Source organism: Mesoplodon bidens (genome assembly GCF_964165515.1).
Source record: "Mesoplodon bidens genome assembly, contig: HAP1_SCAFFOLD_49, whole genome shotgun sequence".
NCBI classification, from domain to species: Eukaryota; Metazoa; Chordata; class Mammalia; order Artiodactyla; family Ziphiidae; genus Mesoplodon; species Mesoplodon bidens.
In genome coordinates, this window is record NW_027671810.1 from 372,169 (window position 1) to 388,860 (window position 16,692).

At 43.9% G+C, this 16,692-nt stretch overlaps 1 protein-coding gene across 1 annotated transcript; it reads left to right on the forward strand.

Annotated features, from left to right (window-relative positions):
* Positions 1-3,097: 3,097 nt before the first annotated feature.
* LOC308611017 (spermatogenesis-associated protein 31A6-like) lies at positions 3,098-15,072 on the forward strand (the record flags this gene model as incomplete). Its single annotated transcript, XM_081259972.1, is given in 4 exon segments — positions 3,098-3,116; positions 12,654-12,714; positions 12,943-14,113; positions 14,117-15,072. Coding segments are annotated over 4 exon segments (2,100 nt in total). The 3' UTR covers positions 14,966-15,072.
* Positions 15,073-16,692: the final 1,620 nt, after the last annotated feature.

A 16,692-nucleotide genomic window follows, 5' to 3' on the forward strand; every position in this document is an offset into this window, starting at 1 on the left:
CATAATTATTTTATTAAAAGAAATATATTGTGGTATAATATAAAAAACATACTAACTTGAATGTCCACTTTAATGAATTTTGACAAATGTAAATATTTTGTAACTCTGTTTCCATCAAGGTAGACAATTTTCCTATTTACCCCCCTTTGCAGTTTTCCCTTTCCTCTTTGCAGTCACTCTCTACTCCATATTTGATACAGGCAACTGCTGATATGTTTTCTGTCGCCATAGATTCATTTTTCCTTTTCTAGAAAGTCATATAAACAGAAACATAAAGTACATACTCTTGTGTGTCTAGCTTTTTTCTCAGCATAGTGTTTCTGAGATTCATCCTTGTTGCATTCCTCATAATTCTATCCTTCTACTGCTGTATGATATGACATTGTATGGATAGACCACAACTGGTTCACCCATATAAATCTTGTTGGAGATTTTCTGATGATGGCCATTCTGACCGGTGTGAGGTGATACCTCAATGTAGTTTTGATTTGCATTTCTCTAATGATTAGTGATGTTGAGCATCCTTTCATGTGTTTGCTGGCAATCTGTATATCTTCTTTGGAGAAATGTCTATTTAGGTCTTTTGCCCATTTTTAGATTGGGTTGTTTGTTTCTTTGATATTGAGCTGCATGAGCTGCTTCTAAATTTGGGAGATAAATCCTTTGTCAGTTGCTTCATTTGCAAATATTTTCTCCCATTCTGAGGGTTGTCTTTTCGTCTTGTTTATGGTTTCCTTTGCTGTGCAAAAGCTTTGAAGTTTCATTAGGTCGCATTTGTTTATTTTTGTTTTTATTTCTCTAGGAGGTGGGTCCAAAAGGATCTTGCTGTGATTTATATCATAGAGTGTTCTGCATATGTTTTCCTCTAGGAGTTTGATAGTGTCTGGCTTTACATTTAGGACTTTAATCCATTTTGAGTTTATTTTTGTGTATGGTGTCAGGGAGTGTTCTAATTTCATACTTTTACATGTACCTGTCCAGTTTTCCCAGCACCACTTATTGAAGAGGCTGTCTTTTCTCCACTGTATATTCTTGCCTCCTTTATCAAAGATAAGGTGACCATATGTGTGTGGGGTTATCTCTGGGCTTTCTATCCTGTTCCATTGATCTATACTTCTGTTTTTGTGCCAGTACCATATAAATGCTGGAGAGGGTGTGGAGAAAAGGGAACCCTATTGCACTGTTGGTGGGGATGTAAATTGATACAGCCACCATGGAGAACTGTATGGAGGTTCCTTGAAAAACTAAAAATAGAACTACCATACGACCCCGCAATCCCAGTACTGGGCCTATACCCTGAGAAAACCATAATTCAAAAAGAGTCATGTACCAAAATGTTCACTGCAGCTCTATTTCCAATAGCCAGGACATGGAAGCAACGTAAGTGTCCATCATCGGAAGAATGGATAAAGAAGATGTGGCACATATATACAATGGAATATTACTCAGCCATAAAAAGAAACAAAATTGATGTATTTGTAGTGAGGTGGATGGACCTAGAGTCTGTCATAAGAGTGAAGTAAGTCAGAAAGAGAAAAACAAATACCGTATGCTAACACATATATATGGAATCTAAGAAAAAAAAGAAAAAAGGTCATGAAGAACCTAGAGGTAAGACGGGAATAAAGACACAGACCTACTAGAGAATGGACTTGAGGATATGGGGAGGGGGAAGGGTAAGCTGTGACAAAGTGAGAGAGTGACATGGACATATATACACTAGCAAACGTTAAATAGATAGCTAGTGGGAAGCAGCCGCATAGCACAGGAAAATCAGCTCGGTGCTTTGTGACCACCTAGAGGGGCGGGATAGGGAGGGTGGGAGGGAGGGAGACGCAAGAGGGATGAGATATGGGAACATATGTATATGTATAACTGATTCACTTTGTTATAAAGCAGAAACTAACACACCACTGTAAAGCAATTATACCCCAATAAAGATGTTTAAAAAAAAATCTTGGATATTTTGGTCATATCCAGTTTTACCTATTATGAATAATGGTGTTACACATTTTTGTGAACAAATTTGTGTGACCTAAGACTTCATATCTCTTGGATAAGTATGAACTATTAGGTAATTGCTTGGTCATATGTAAATGTATATTTAACTTTAAAGCTTTCATGCTACAAGCCCATTAACAATGTATTCATGTTTCTCTAGGTCCACACCAAAACTTGATATTAACAGTTTTTTAAATTTTAGACATTATAGTGGTATGTAGTGGTATCTCATCATAATTATAATTTGTACGTCTTTGATGGAGCAATCTCTAATATATATAAATAATATATAGTTAATATATATGTTGTATACAATATATGTAAATATTTTAATTAATTTTTTTGGAGTATAGTTGATTTACAATGTTGTGTTAGTTTCTGCTGTACAGCAAAGTGAGTCTGTTATACATATATCCACTCTTTTTTAGTTTCTATTCCCATATAGGTCATTACAGAGTACTGAATAGAGTTCCCTGTGCTATACAGTAGGTTCTTATTAGTTACCTATTTTATATGTAATAGTGTGTGTATATATATATAAAATGTAATTAGGCACTTAAAAATAAAAGGAAGACATGCAAATAGCCAATAGGCATATATTCATGGATACATATACTTTACATTTATATATATAAAACATATCCATAAATATATTTTTGCCATTTTCTCCCATTGGATTGTCTTTTTATTTTTGAAGTGTAAAAATTCTTTAATCTGTATATGAGTTCTTTGCCAGATATTGATATTGCAAACCTTTTCCAAGTTTGATCTTTCCTGTTGATTTTCTTAATTTTGATTTTTATTCAGCAGAAGTTTCCCTTTCCTCTGTGGCTGTCACTGCCTTGTCAGGGTTGGGTTCTGATCCCTAGTCGTTGGAGCAGAGGCCCTCAGGTCTGTTTCTTAGCTGTGTTTCTGATCTGCGGTGTGAGGTCGGGAGGACTGGAGCACCCCCACTGGGATAGAAGCCATTGAGTATTCCTCCTCTGGAGGTGTTCACCTGTGGGTATGCTCTGTTTTGTCTCCTTTCCGCCCATTGTGTAGGCTTACAAAGTACACTGCTGTTGGTACTGCTCTCAGTCCCACCTTAACCGTGGTTATGGCGGCAACTGGCCCTGGTGACTCAGGCATCATTTTCACCAGGCCACTGGCCCAGATCCACTGAGGTCAGGTCCCAGGACTGCAGTAATTATGTACCTGGACCCACTATGTGAGATACGGAGGCAGCTCAGACTCTGGCCTGGCCAAACCCCAGCATGTATGTGCCCACAAAACCCACAGCTGCTAAAGCCAGACCTGTCTCAGCTGCAGAAGCACTTGTCCATTGGGATGTTCCCAGGTGCTGAATTTAGGAAGCCATCAGAGGAAGTGTAATGCCATGATTTGCACAGCCATGAGGAGAGATTTCAGCTCTTCTTCCTTAGTTGCATGTTCCCTGGAACTCAGCTGTGGCTTCAGCCCCGTCTCTGCATGTGGGCCACCCACTGGCGTCTGCTCCCAAGGCTGCTGGAGCACACGAGCTTGTCAGGCAGGAGGATGTAGAAGCGGCAATCAGGGCAGGCAGGCTGCCCAGGTGAGAGGGTGCTGGGTGGCTATGGGATGTACGAGCCTGTCAGGCAGGAGGGAGTCAAGGTGGCAAGCTGGGCAAATGGGCCACCCAAGCAGGAGAGTGCTGAGGTGATGATGGCTGGGGGCCCGTGAGCCACTCTGGCAGGAGCCCTTCCTAGTGCCTGTGGAGGCAGGGGCCAGTGCGTGAGGAGAGAGGCTGCAATGGGGGCCCCGCCCTTTGTGCATCACGCAGCAGTGGCACTTTGCTTCTCTGCTGGTCTGGGCTTCCTCCAGGAGCATTCCTTGTTGTGGAGCTCCTCACTCCTATCCCCTTGAGCTGTCTCCTCACAGCCAACATCATTCCCCTTCCTGGGTCTGCTCTTCAAACCCCACATTCCAACACTCAGCCCCCGTGTGCACCAGTGGTCCCCAGTGGCTGGGGCATGCAGAGCTGTGGCCAGACCACTTGTGTAGGCCTCACTCTCTCCTGCCTGCCACAGACTGGTTGCTGCACTGTTCTCTGAGCCACCAAATTTCTCCTTCTGCCCCAGCTTCTCTCCCCGCTGCTTCCCCAGATGCGGGGAACCTCTTCTCACCTTCAGCTCCGCTCCCCCACCCAGGGTCACAGGTCACGTCCCACTTCATCTGCTCTTCCTTTTCCCTTCTTCTTTCTTTCGTCCTACCTGCTTACGTGGGGATCTTTCTTGTCCTTTTAGGTGCCTGAGGTCCTCTGCTAGTGTTTATCAGGTGCTCTGGGAGAATTGTTCCATTTGTAGATGTATTCTTGATGCATTTGTGGGGAGATATGAACTCCACATCTTCCTACTCCTCCGTCTTCTTGACTGACTAATCAGCAGTTTGAGTTTTAAAAGGCCACTTTTTCCCCTTTTTTAACCTTGGTTTCAGGTTCTACCTAATTTAGCTAATTAGGCTCAGTCTCAGGTCATTGTGGTCTGTATTTACATTTCTGATTTGTACCGATTTGCGAGACAAAGACAGTTGCTTTTAATTCCCCAAAGAACTGGCCTGTCACCTAAATAATATTAAAAGATTGATTTGCCCAACTACGTTTTCTTTAACTTGCTTTTCTGTCTCAGTGAGAAGATTTCCAACTAGACTGAAATTTCAGAATTCTATAGTCTAGAACTTTATGGTTTAATTGATCATACCTTCTAAACTTGCATAAGGCATTCAACAAAGACCCTCTTTCTGAGTGCACAGGTTAGACCCAGAGTAAAGTCTCCATTATTTATTTTTATTATCCCTTAAATATTAGCTGTCAGTTCTTACTTTATATTGTATAGGCTCAGGTAATCCCACTGGTTTCCTTTAGTATGTTTAATTAATATTTCCTTCATATGCCGTCTTATAATATCAGGCAGGGGAAGAATTCCCCAGTGAAACATGTCTATCCCACACAATATAATTAGGCAAAAGAGAGGTAATTATCTTACACAATGCCCATTTAAACATACCAATTTTTATAAAGACTCTGGGGTCCCCAGAGAGTGGTTGAACCAAGGGACTCAGGCACTTTTGTCAATCTTTTAACTTGATTAATTGGTCTAACTTTTGCCCCAAGTAATTGTTGGTCAGGTATCTCAGTGTAATTTTATGTGTATAAAATTTACATGTAATAAAATATACGTACTTTAAACTGGGGTAAATAGGGCAGACTTGTTTGGGTCTGGCCCTTTAATGTTGATGACAAGTAGGAGATCCCTTTGGCCCATCCAATCTTAGGTAGTATTGTATCCAATCTTTGATTTACCTCATTAATGTCTGTTTTATTTATCCCACTTTAAAATAACCATCTAAAGATTTCTTATTCATTTAGGAGAAGTCCCTTTAAAATTTCCACCTTGTTGGGAAAAAGTTTTTAGGCTTTTCCTTCAGTTTTTTTCCCTGTTACTTAACCTAATTAACAATAATTATTCTAATGTTTTTATTAGCATCTGTAAGACCCATTTAGGGGAAGCAGAGACCACAAATAAGGTTTCCCAAACCAATTTTTTGGGTTTGTTTGAAACTAAAGGAGTTTTTAGGTTAACCATTATATGACTAATTTCCAGCATTTCCGCCCCCCCATAGGAGCCAATGAAACAGCTGTTTATAATGAGAGCTCTCTAAAAATTTACCAATTTAGAAGTTTCTCCAATTTGAAGGATCCATCATCTGGCCATAAATGAGGTATACCTTAATAGTGACTCAAACCAATAAGACGCAAGAGGCTTCCCCACAAAAGAGTGTAAAGGATGCTGTCTAAATAAGATGCAGAAAGTTTACTCCCAAAAGTAGTTTAAGAAAGTAATGGTCTTTGTTGTACAGGCTGACACAATGAAGGTTAAGATGGCAAAAAGCCCCTGAGAGTCGTACAGTCAGACAAAAGACTGCTCAGAATCCCAGTCTATTTGACTGGCTGCCAAATGTACACCATATAAGTACTTTTGGATGGTAGTGACCAAGTTCTCAAAACACACACACACACACACACACACACACACACAGAAGAATATCAGAACACTTACATTTCAAAGACACAGGAAGAGAAATGCAAGTTTCCCCTAGAAAGCCTTTTGTTTTTTTGAAGTCAGAATTCTGAAAAGATGTTTTTATCGAGCCAGCTTTTTCTAACTTAACTGCATATGCAATAAAAGAGTCCTATCTTAGTCGTTTTTAGGGCAAGATTTTCTTTAAGTCCCAAGTAAGTAAGCACTTGTAAATGTAAATTTTGTATGGACATAAACCTGGCCAGGATATCCGTTGGAGGCTGGAAATCTGTTGTTCCCTTTTCTTTTGTATTGAAAGCTAAGTTCCCCATTCTGAGTTCAATTTGTGAAGATCACTTTTATTTTGACAAACTCTATTAAAGTAGCCAATTCAAGGAAGACAGGTTAGTCTTCCACCTAATTACCCAGTCCAACTTTTACTCAGTGTCTTTCACCTGAGCAAAGTCTCCCCAGTCTTTCAGCTGAGGATAAACCACAGTGTCTACACTGAGCAAGATCTTCCCAGTGTCTTTTAAGTGAGGCTAACCCACTTGAGCAGAAGTCTTCCCAGTGTTTTTCTAGAGGATAAGCTCTCAGTGTTTAAACTGAGTAAAAATCTTCCCAGTGTCTTTCACTGAGGATGACCCAAGTACTTCTTCTTGAAACCAAGTTTCAAGGATAACCTACTACTCAAGAGAAGAGTTGAACACCACTGAATAAAACTTAGGATCATCAACCAAAACTGGAGATCCAAGAACCAGGAGATACTCACCCAAATTCGTCTGGACTCTCTGAGAAAGCGGACAGGCCCAAGAAGCCTCTGCTGGTGCCAGGACTCTGGATCCTCATAGAGTTCAGGCAAAGAAGAAAAGTCTGCTCTGGGCCCCTTCATTGGTTGCCAAGACTGCTGACTGAAAACTATGCACAACCCAAAAGGAGAATTATGTTTTATTTGGCAGATTTTCTGAGGACTTAAGCCCAGAACACAGCCTGTCAGATCACTCTGAGGAACTGCTCAGAAGACCTAAGGGAGGAGTCAACCAAAACCAGGTAGTCAGAACATCAAAAGGTTACTATTAATTAAAGAAAACTAGACATCTCCAGTTAAGGACTGTAGCACTTTTCTATGTATGAGAAGATGAAAGAATCTGGGCTCCGTGAAATCATTCCTTTGATATGCACCTTAACTCTAGAATCAGTACCCTGTTTTTCTCCATCCCGAATCCCCTCAAGGTGCACAGTTGAGGGTTCCTGCTTTGACATCTGACTTGATGACTGCAACATCCTTTGTCTACTGATATGGCAGGGAACATTTTTCATCCACGGGTAAGAAATTGAGGAGAAAATTAACATAATTCAAGATATAAAACCATTACAATATTAAAAATTCCCAAATGTCAAACAAACATAAGTACCCTTGACCTGTAAAATGGAAGATGCCAAAGAAGGGAAAAAAAGAAACAATAAAGAAAATGTAGAAAATAAAGCATAAAATAAGATGGCAGAAATCAATAACAGTAGAACAATAATTAAAGAAATCAAGGTAAATGTTATCATAAGATTTTTAAATTTCCAAAAAAAAACCCCACCAAACAAAACATATTGAAAATAAAGTAATAGAGAAAATTTAGGGAGCAAATATGAATGCAAAGAAGACCTGTTAGGTAGTTAGTCAGACGTTAGCAGCAAGGAGGTGAGGGTGGTGAGAAAGACAAGAAGAAGAAATTGAGTCACACGCAGCCGTCTGTGGACTCTCCCTTGACCCCACCCAGAACGGGAGAGACTGTGGTCTGGTGGTGGGCAGCTTATCCTGATAAAGAGAGGCACAGTAACACAAGGGGACTTCTCCAGGCTGTGCATGCCCAGACCAGACAGGCGTATACCCTATAGTAAATCCAAACTCATTATACCATAATTACAATAAATTACATGTGGTTTTGCCCCTCCCCCCACCCAGTAGGCATTTCTTGGGGATTCAAGGATGAGAGCATGCGCAGCAGAAAACTTGTTACATAGCTCAGGACTGTCAGTCAAATAATGATCCTTGTCACTCACCCCCGCCTCTCTGCAAAATGCTCCTTAGAAGCGCTCGTAAGGGGCTTCCCTGGTGGCGCAGTGGTTGAGAATCTGCCTGCTAATGCAGGGGACACGGGTTCGAGCCCTGGTCTGGGAGGATCCCACATGCCGCGGAGCAACTAGGCCCGTGAGCCACGACTACTGAGCCTGCGCGTCTGGACCCTGTGCTCCGCAACAAGAGGCCGCGATAGTGAGAGGCCCGCGCACCGCGATGAAGAGTGGCCCCCGCTTGCCACAACTAGAGAAAGCCCTCGCACAGAAATGAAGACCCAACACAGCAAAAATAAATAAATTAATTAATAAAAACTCCTACCCCCAACATCTTCTTTAAAAAAAAAAAAGCGCTCGTAAGCCTTTATATGAATGCTGCTTTCAATTTGCAGAAACAGTACACCCATCCCCCCTGCCATCCCGAGAGTGTACCTTTGCTTCGATATACTTTGCTTTGGGCTTGCTTCACTTCGCTGAAATAGCCTGTTCTCAGAAACAGCCTGCTCTTCCTCTCTCCTTCTTTCTCTCCCTCTCTGAGAGTGTACCTATGCTTATATCAACTTTGCTTTGTGCTTAAGCTTAACCTGGTAGTTTGCGATCCTTTGCTTACTATCATGGAACCAAGATAGCTGGTCCAGGCCTTCCACTGACCTCCTCGGTTGAAGCTATTTTGTTACAAAGCATGTCCACATGGCGACAGACCTAAGTCTAAATTTTGATAAAAGGTTGAGTTAAGGTGAGAATATCATATGGGAGGAAAAGACTGTAGGAAAAATAGTAGATGTAGGAGATATGTTTGTGAAAGTGCACATTCATGGCAATATAGCCAAATAACCTCACATGCCCACGTTCCCACTAAAACTGTATAAAATTATGACCAACAAGCAGAGAATACACATTATTTTAAAGCCCTCATGGGGCATTAAGACATATTTACCATGTGAATCCTTCAGTGAATCTTGTGTTACTGCTAAGGGATGTCATAAGGGGATTTTGTGTAAGACTCAAAGCTCCCTTTCTATATGGTTCAGGCTGGACTTGAAGCTTCAGGGGCCTGGGAGGATGGGGCAGGAAAGTCAAGGCACACTCAGAAAAGAGAATACATCCATAACACACTAGGAATATCTGAAGAGGCTGCTCAAGACCTGGCTCAGCCCCAAGGGTTGACCCCTAGTCCTACTCTTCACCCTACAGCCCTTTAGGGTCAGGACCTTGGCTCACCCTAACCCATTCCTAGCTTCCGGGTATAGAATGAGTGCACATGTCTGAATGTTAATGTTCTCTCAAATTTTACATGTTGAAATCCTACCTCTTAAAGATAGGAGGCGGGGCCGTGCAAAAGTGCTTATGAGCTTTCATGAATGGGATTAGTGCCTTATAAAAGAGACTCCAGAGATATCTCTAGCCTCCTCCCATCATATGAGGATACAGAGAGAAGGCTCCAGCTGTGAACCAGGAAGAGAGCTCTCACTACGAGGTGGCCATACTGGTGACTTGATCTTGGGCTTCCCAGCCTCCAGAACTGTGGTAATAAATGTCTGTTGTTTGTAATCTACCCAGTCTATGGTATATTGTTATAGCAGCCCTAATGGATTAAGACCACATATTTCAAAATTTATCTGGAGAGTGGGGACTGTCTTATCATTGCAAACTAAGAAGTTGGGTTGAGACAACATATGAAAGATTTTTTTTAAGTAGAAAAGTATGGATTATTGGATTTGAAAGTACTAGATTGGCTAAGGAAAATGAGTACGTGTGTGTGTGCGTGTTTGCAGTGTGTCCCAAAAGTTTTTGTGCAGTTTAAAGATTTACTAACTCCAGAATTATAAACACTACAAACTTACAAAAACATCATTTGAAGGTTTAACTGTTACCAGATGCAAGTCTGTGTGCCTGATGCACAGTGAGGCTAAATACTGAAACATCAGAGTTTGAAGCAGAGAAAGGTTTACACAGTGCCATGCAAGAAGACATGTGGCTCATGCCCAGGAAAAACCCCAAACTCCCTGAAGGCTTTCAGCAAAGCCTTTTTAAAGGCAAGGTGAGGGAGGGGCATGACTAATTGTTGCAAATATCTTGGTGTTGGATCCTTTGTTCTAGAGGCTGGCCAGATGGGTCAGATCCTGGTCAGGTCATGTGTTCCTGTAAACCTCCAAGAAAACAATTATTATTCTCTGTTCTGCAACTTTTTATCTCCATGAATGGGCTCTTAAAAGTCAGAGCCTTAGAAATAGTCTATCCTGTATATTTCAGGCTCTAGGCAACATTGTTTTACAAAAAGTGCAGAGCCAGCCTGGATCACAGGGATGGACAGAGTTAGCTCAGGCAACAAAGCATAAAGATTAAAGTAAAAAAGATCTCATGTGGAGGCAGATTTGTTCTTCCCTATTACATAGCTATTTATAATTCTTTCATACTTATGAATTTTGAAAAATAAATTATTTTAATTTTTGTGTGTAGTTCCCTCTGATAGAAAATGAGGCAAAACATACACTATTCAAAATTCACAAAACTAAATAAGTGTAAAAGAAATTCAAGTTCTATCCCTGGGTTTACACAAGACACAAACATGATGCGGGAAAGTTGGAGCTGAGGACAAAGGAAATCCTGAGTAAAAATGTCTGTGAAACAGCTAGTCTTCCAGGGTCAGCTTAAGATGTTCAAGAGTTATCAAGTTGGTGGGCCTCAAGTAAAGGTCTCTAATGGATGAAGGAACCAGGTTCCAGATGGAATGAAGAGAAAATTGGCTAAGGTCTCTCTGACAGGATGAGAGTAGTTGGAAGGAGGTATCTGGAAGCCCCAGGAGGGTGCAGGTGTCTGTGGGTGTGGATGGGAAGGAGGGGCAGTGATTCAGCCTATTTCTCGTATTGCCCCTCCCCCACACTCAGGAGCCCTTTGTGACAAGGCCACAGCTCTGTGATGCAGGCCTGGGGTTCTGCCATCAAGCGAACTCCCAGTGCTCTGTTGCCTGAGGGCAGCAATGCAGTTCAGAAGATGGAGAATCTCTTTTCTTTGAAAAACATTGTTGCCATCTGGCTGAGATCCAGCCCAACTTCCTGGGTGATTGATATCATCCTTGGGTTCCTGTGTGGACTGGGGCTCTTCCTAATGTTACTCCACTGCTTCCAGAGTAATCTATTCTTAGCACCACCTAGGAAACATAGAAACATCAGGAAGGTAAGAAACCTTTGGCTTAATCCCAGCAGAGATTCTCTCTTTTTTTCTTATTCTTATTTCCACTTTTCTAAACCACGTAGAGAGACTCCTGAGATGGGAACTCTCAGAAAAGTATAGAACATCATCCTTCTAGGGAAAAGCCAGGCCAGAGAGGGGTTAGAGTGGGCATGAGGATTTCTAGCCTAAGATCTTAGACCAGGAGTTCAGGTATGGTAGAGGGCTCCAGGGCAAGTCCCAAATGCAGTGACTAATGGTTAAGGACTGGATTACGAAGAGTTCAATCTCTGCAGGAAGGCTGACCCCTGAGCCCTGGTTCACCAGCCACCTTCCCACAGCGGGTGTCTCAAGTGAGACCTTCCTCTGTGTTGGGGCTGAGCCCCTGAGAGCCTGAGAGAAGAGGCTGGACTAGAGGTCTGGCCTTGGGAAGCAGAATCCTATCTGACAAAGCTCACGTGGGCATTTAGGTCTGAGAATGTGTGTGTTTCTTGATCAGAGGAACAGTGACAGAAGAAATCTATGGTGATTAAAACTTAAAAAATCCTTCTTGGGCTTCCCTGGTGGTGCAGTGGTTGAGAGTCCCCCTGCCAATGCAGGGGACGCAGGTTCGTGTCCCGGTCCGCGATGATCCCACGTGCCACGGAGTGGAGTGGCAGGGCCTGTGAGCCATGGCCGCTGGGCCTGTGCGTCCGGAGCCTGTGCTCCGCAATGGGAGAGGCCACCACAGTGAGAGGCCCGAATACCCCCCTGCCCAAAAAAAAAAAAAAAAAAAAAACCTTCTTTGCACTCTTCAAAGAAGAAAAACTGAAAAGATTGTTATCCACTTTAAAAATAAGTAAAAGGGGAAAAAAACCCACAGAGTTTTAGTTAAATGTAGAAAGTCATGTTGTTCATGAACACAGCTTGCCTAGATAGAGGACAGTGAGAGTTGGGTGTTAGCCCCTCACTTTTTCTTATCTCTCAGCATCAAGTAAAGCTGAAGGGGAGGAGCAGGAGTAGGAAGAAAAGTGGATCTTTGAAAGGTAAGCCTTTGCCATTCAGCCCTGCGTGACCCGAGAGTTAGCTTCCATCTCTCCTAGTCCTGAGGCCCCAGCTTCATGGTCTCTGAGAATGCCAGTGGCAGAGCTTATTCCTCAGGAAACAGAGCCTGAGCCTAATTAACAGAGCCTAATGAACGTGGAAGCACTTTGCAAAGGACAAACCCTTTTCAAGTGAGACTTACCATCACTGTCAGGGACATGTGGCCTTGGACACTGATACTTGGGCTCCAGAGTCTAATCCTCCAAAGATTTCCCTTAAAGGGCCGTTGCACTCAGCCTCCTGAAAGACTCTTAGGCCTCTGCCTTCACCACCATGACCCAGTCTCCTGATTTCCAGCTTTCAGAGATTGCCTGGAAGAACTGGAGAGGACTCACGACCTGGTTTCACTTCTGCAAAGGTAAAGAATCTTTCCCCTTCTCTCCTGGGTCGTCCTTCCTCCCAGAGCCTCTAATGTGACCCCAGCCCTGGAAGGGGGAGCCATGGGAGGGCGTGGCTAAAGCCCTAGGGTGAAGGAGAGCAGGGGCATTATGAAGTCAGTGTGGGGGCAGAGGAGGGTTCTTGGGCTGCAGGTGCCCACCCCTGCCTGTCCTGTCCAGCCATCCTGGCCCCATCTGCTCTCCTACAGCTGCCTGGGGAGGCTTCCTGGCAAGGGCAACTTTCATCAGCTCTCATGTCCAGACCCTCCTGGTGAGACGTGCAAAGCAGTGCCTGCTGGAGCCTGTGGAAGATACTGCTTGAAGGGTTGGGAACCCTGCATGAACACCTCCTGTAGGGTTTCCTTCCTTGATCCAGACACTCGAGAGGTACTGGAAGCACATATTAAAAGGTTTTGGGTAAAGCACAGGTGGACCCGACCCCTCAAGGTCCTCAAGCCCATAAATCTCTTTAAGTCGAAAAAGTTCCAACCCTCCACCATTCTACAGTTTGCCACTTCCCCTTCAGCCACCTGTGTATCTGGGTCCCACTCAACAGTCAAGTGTGCTGAGTTCCTGGAGAAACCTCCTCAGGCTCATTCAGGAGAGAAGGTGATAACAGAAGAGTCAGTTCCTACCGTGAAGAGGCCTCTCCTTGCCCCCTCAGCTGTGTGTAAGGAAATCCAGAGTGCCCTGGGAGCGATTCCATCTGCTGACTACCATGGGCCCTCAAAGGCTTCTCTGACTGGACAGGAGGACAGGCCACCTTCTCAGTCCCTCACACTCAGCCTTGTGGGCAGAACCTGGAAGAGTGAGAGTGTGGAAGGGGTCAAGAGGGACAGCCTAGAGCCAGGTCCAAGTTCAGCAATGGTCAGGAATGAGCCAAGAGAGGAGAGTGGTGGTCAGGCCTCACGAGACCCCTGCCATAGGGTAACAGTGATGGAGGTGAACTTAGGATCCCAATCTTTGAGAGGTGAAGAGGCCAGGGAGGCTGTGGAGGCCAAGGAGTCTCCTGCTCTTCAACCACAGTCTAGTGTTATCTTGGAAACCAAAGTGTTGACAAAATCCCAAACCACAAATGTACATATGAGGAGTTTAGAGGTGCCAGGGGCCAGTAGAAGTTTCCTACTACCTAGACTGTCTGTTTTCCAACATCCAGGTGAGCCATGCCTTAACATGGAGGTTGCTAGTGAGTTTAACTCCAAAGTAAAGGTACAGTCAGACAACCAGCTTCAGGACTTTCCCAAACACAGGTTCCTTGCTGCAGACAACTTGGCTTCTCAGGTGCCTCAGTGCCATCCCCAGAGAGTCCCCACCAGAGACAGGTTAGCTTCCCAGGAGCCAAGTGGCCTTATGGAAGCCCAAAGGAGCCACCTAGGGCAGTAGGAGCCCAAAACTTCAAAACTCCAAGACTCATGGAAGAGCCAGAGCAAGATGATTGCCCCTACTTACAAAAGAGAGGACTGTAGGAGGCATAAACCAGGAGAGCATGAAGAAAGGTTTAAAGAATTAGGGACCTCTCAAGCTGGAAGTATGAGCCGCCCTGCCCAGGTCAGGGGAATAACAGACTCTATTGGGAGCAGATGTCTCCAGCTCATGCCAGAGAAGAAACATAACCCTACAGAAAGCCTCTTCAGAAAAAGGATGAGGCTATTTTTAAAGTGGATTTTCCCCAAGAAAAAAGTCAATGGTCGAGATGCTCTGCAAAAAAAAAAAAAGCCCATATCAGCCACTGCCCAGAGTCACGGATCAGTCAAAAGCAGATCAATCTTGAAGAGTGAGACTGCTGAGGGTCAGGCACGCATGAGAGCTGTTGGACAGATCCCAGAAGAAAAAAGAGCAATTCACCATGGACTTCATGCCACAAAGTTAAATGAACACAAACTGGAATTCCAAGTCCCAGTATGTGGGTGCTTCTGCTACCATAGGCTTACCTCCTACCCAGAGCAAGGGAGAATGATGGGTTCTACAGCCTGTGGTCATAAAGCCACCTCCAAGGGCCAGAGTTGTTCTATCAGGGAAAGGGAAGTCAGACACCAACATAGTTTGAAAAGTGTAAGGTTCGACGATGAGCAGCTGGGCCTAAGGTGCCTCCCATCCTTGCCCCCCAAGAAGAGTTTGTTTCCAGTTAGTACCTGCCAGTATGGGCCAAAGAGTCCAGGTGCCCCAGCCCGCCATCAACACTGTCCAAGGCATTGTCATCTTTGGGGAGGTGTCTTGCCTGGTCGACAGTAAAATCCTTCTTTAGTCTTCCCTTTAGTAGGAAAACATATCTCCAAGTAAAAATTCAGTCCATGTAGAGAAAATGATTTTCTCATTAGCACATCCAAGATATTTAATGTTCCCCAATACATATATATATATATATATATATACATATTTTTTTTCTAATAAAAACATAGTGTAATGGCTGCTGTCTGTGCTGTGCACTTTGTCTTCTAGAAGGGAGGGGCATGGAGGGAGGTGGACAGTAGCAGCACAAGCTTGGTCCTTGTCTCGTGTCCCTTCATTGCACCTTATGATACTGTCATTACACAAACCAAAATTACTCTAACAATGAGATGGGAAAAACCTATGAAACCCACACCCAAGGACCTGGTTCAACCAGTCTTTCTCCTTCTTCTATGCTACTTTGAACTTTATGCAACTGTAGTGGATAGGTTTACACGATAGGGCCGGACATTGCAATTCAGGCTCCAGGAAGTGTCAGAGCCAAGTGGATGGAAGTTTGGGGGGAATAGAGTATGGGCTCTGAGTTCAGAAACAGGAGAAATCTTGCCCCTGGATCTCTTGGTAGGGAATATCCAACATCTGCTCTTAAGAGTTCCTTCTCTCTCTGCTGAAGGCTGGGATTGAGATATGCCCTATGAACCCCTTTTAGCTTAGGCATAATAAAATGTACAGCATCACCCTCCCCCACCTCTGTTTTTCCTAGACTTTAGAGCAGCAACAAGGATGGCATTTCCAGCTCTGTGTGTGTAGGTGGGGGGAGTATCAGGGAGGCTGCTGAGGGCTGTGTTGAGTCCAGTCCCATATAAATGAATGGCTATGTTCATGGGTCACCTACCTTCCACTCTATGTTAACCCCAGAGAAGGAGTTTTGGATGAATGGAATAGGGGTGTGACTGTGGGTAGTAACTATCTGATGGTCAAACACTGTGAATTTAGGGTGGGATGTAGGTGTAGAAAAATCCCTGGATCGAAGGAAGGAGGCAAAGTGGTACCAGATTCCCATAAATGTGCAGTTCTGAAAGAGCAGCCCCCTGACATACAAGCACCATCTAAAGGCCTAAAGGGGAGGAAAAGTTAAGGGTCCAGTAGCTCATCATGGCCCCACCCCAGGGTCTCTACCCTATTCCAACTCTAAGATCACAGACCTAGAGAAACCACCTTTAGGTCAAAACAGAAGGTCAAACTTATAGAAGTAAAGCAAATCAGGGAAGGTTAATCTCTTAATACTATATTTAATAAGCTTACACATCATCACCTCTTGACTTTTAGGAAGGATAAGTTAACAATAGGTGTAAAAGCCAGGACTAGGGAACTTGGGATGTGACTCCTAGTCTGGTGACCTTCACATAAACACATGGCCCAAGGACTGCTCCAGGGGAGAGGTGGGGACTGGCCTGTGATTGTGTAGTAAGCCTTGCCTGTCTCCCAGTCCTTGATCACCCCAGAGCCTGGCAGGTGAAGAAGCAATCAGACAGGATTTGTGGTGGTGTGGAGGTGACCTGTGCAAAGTGGATGGGGCAGGGTGCAATCCAGGGGTGTTCCACTGATCTGCTTCTGGCACAGCTTTTCTTGTCTCCTGACCCCCATCCATATGGAAAAGCAGGGAGACGAGGAAGAATTTCTCTAGAGTGATTTGGTGCTTCCTGCCATGTGCAAGGCTCATGGTGGACACAGCTCCAGGTGGTGTCTTTCTCATTGTGGAGATTTCTGTTCTAGCTGATGCCCCTGAT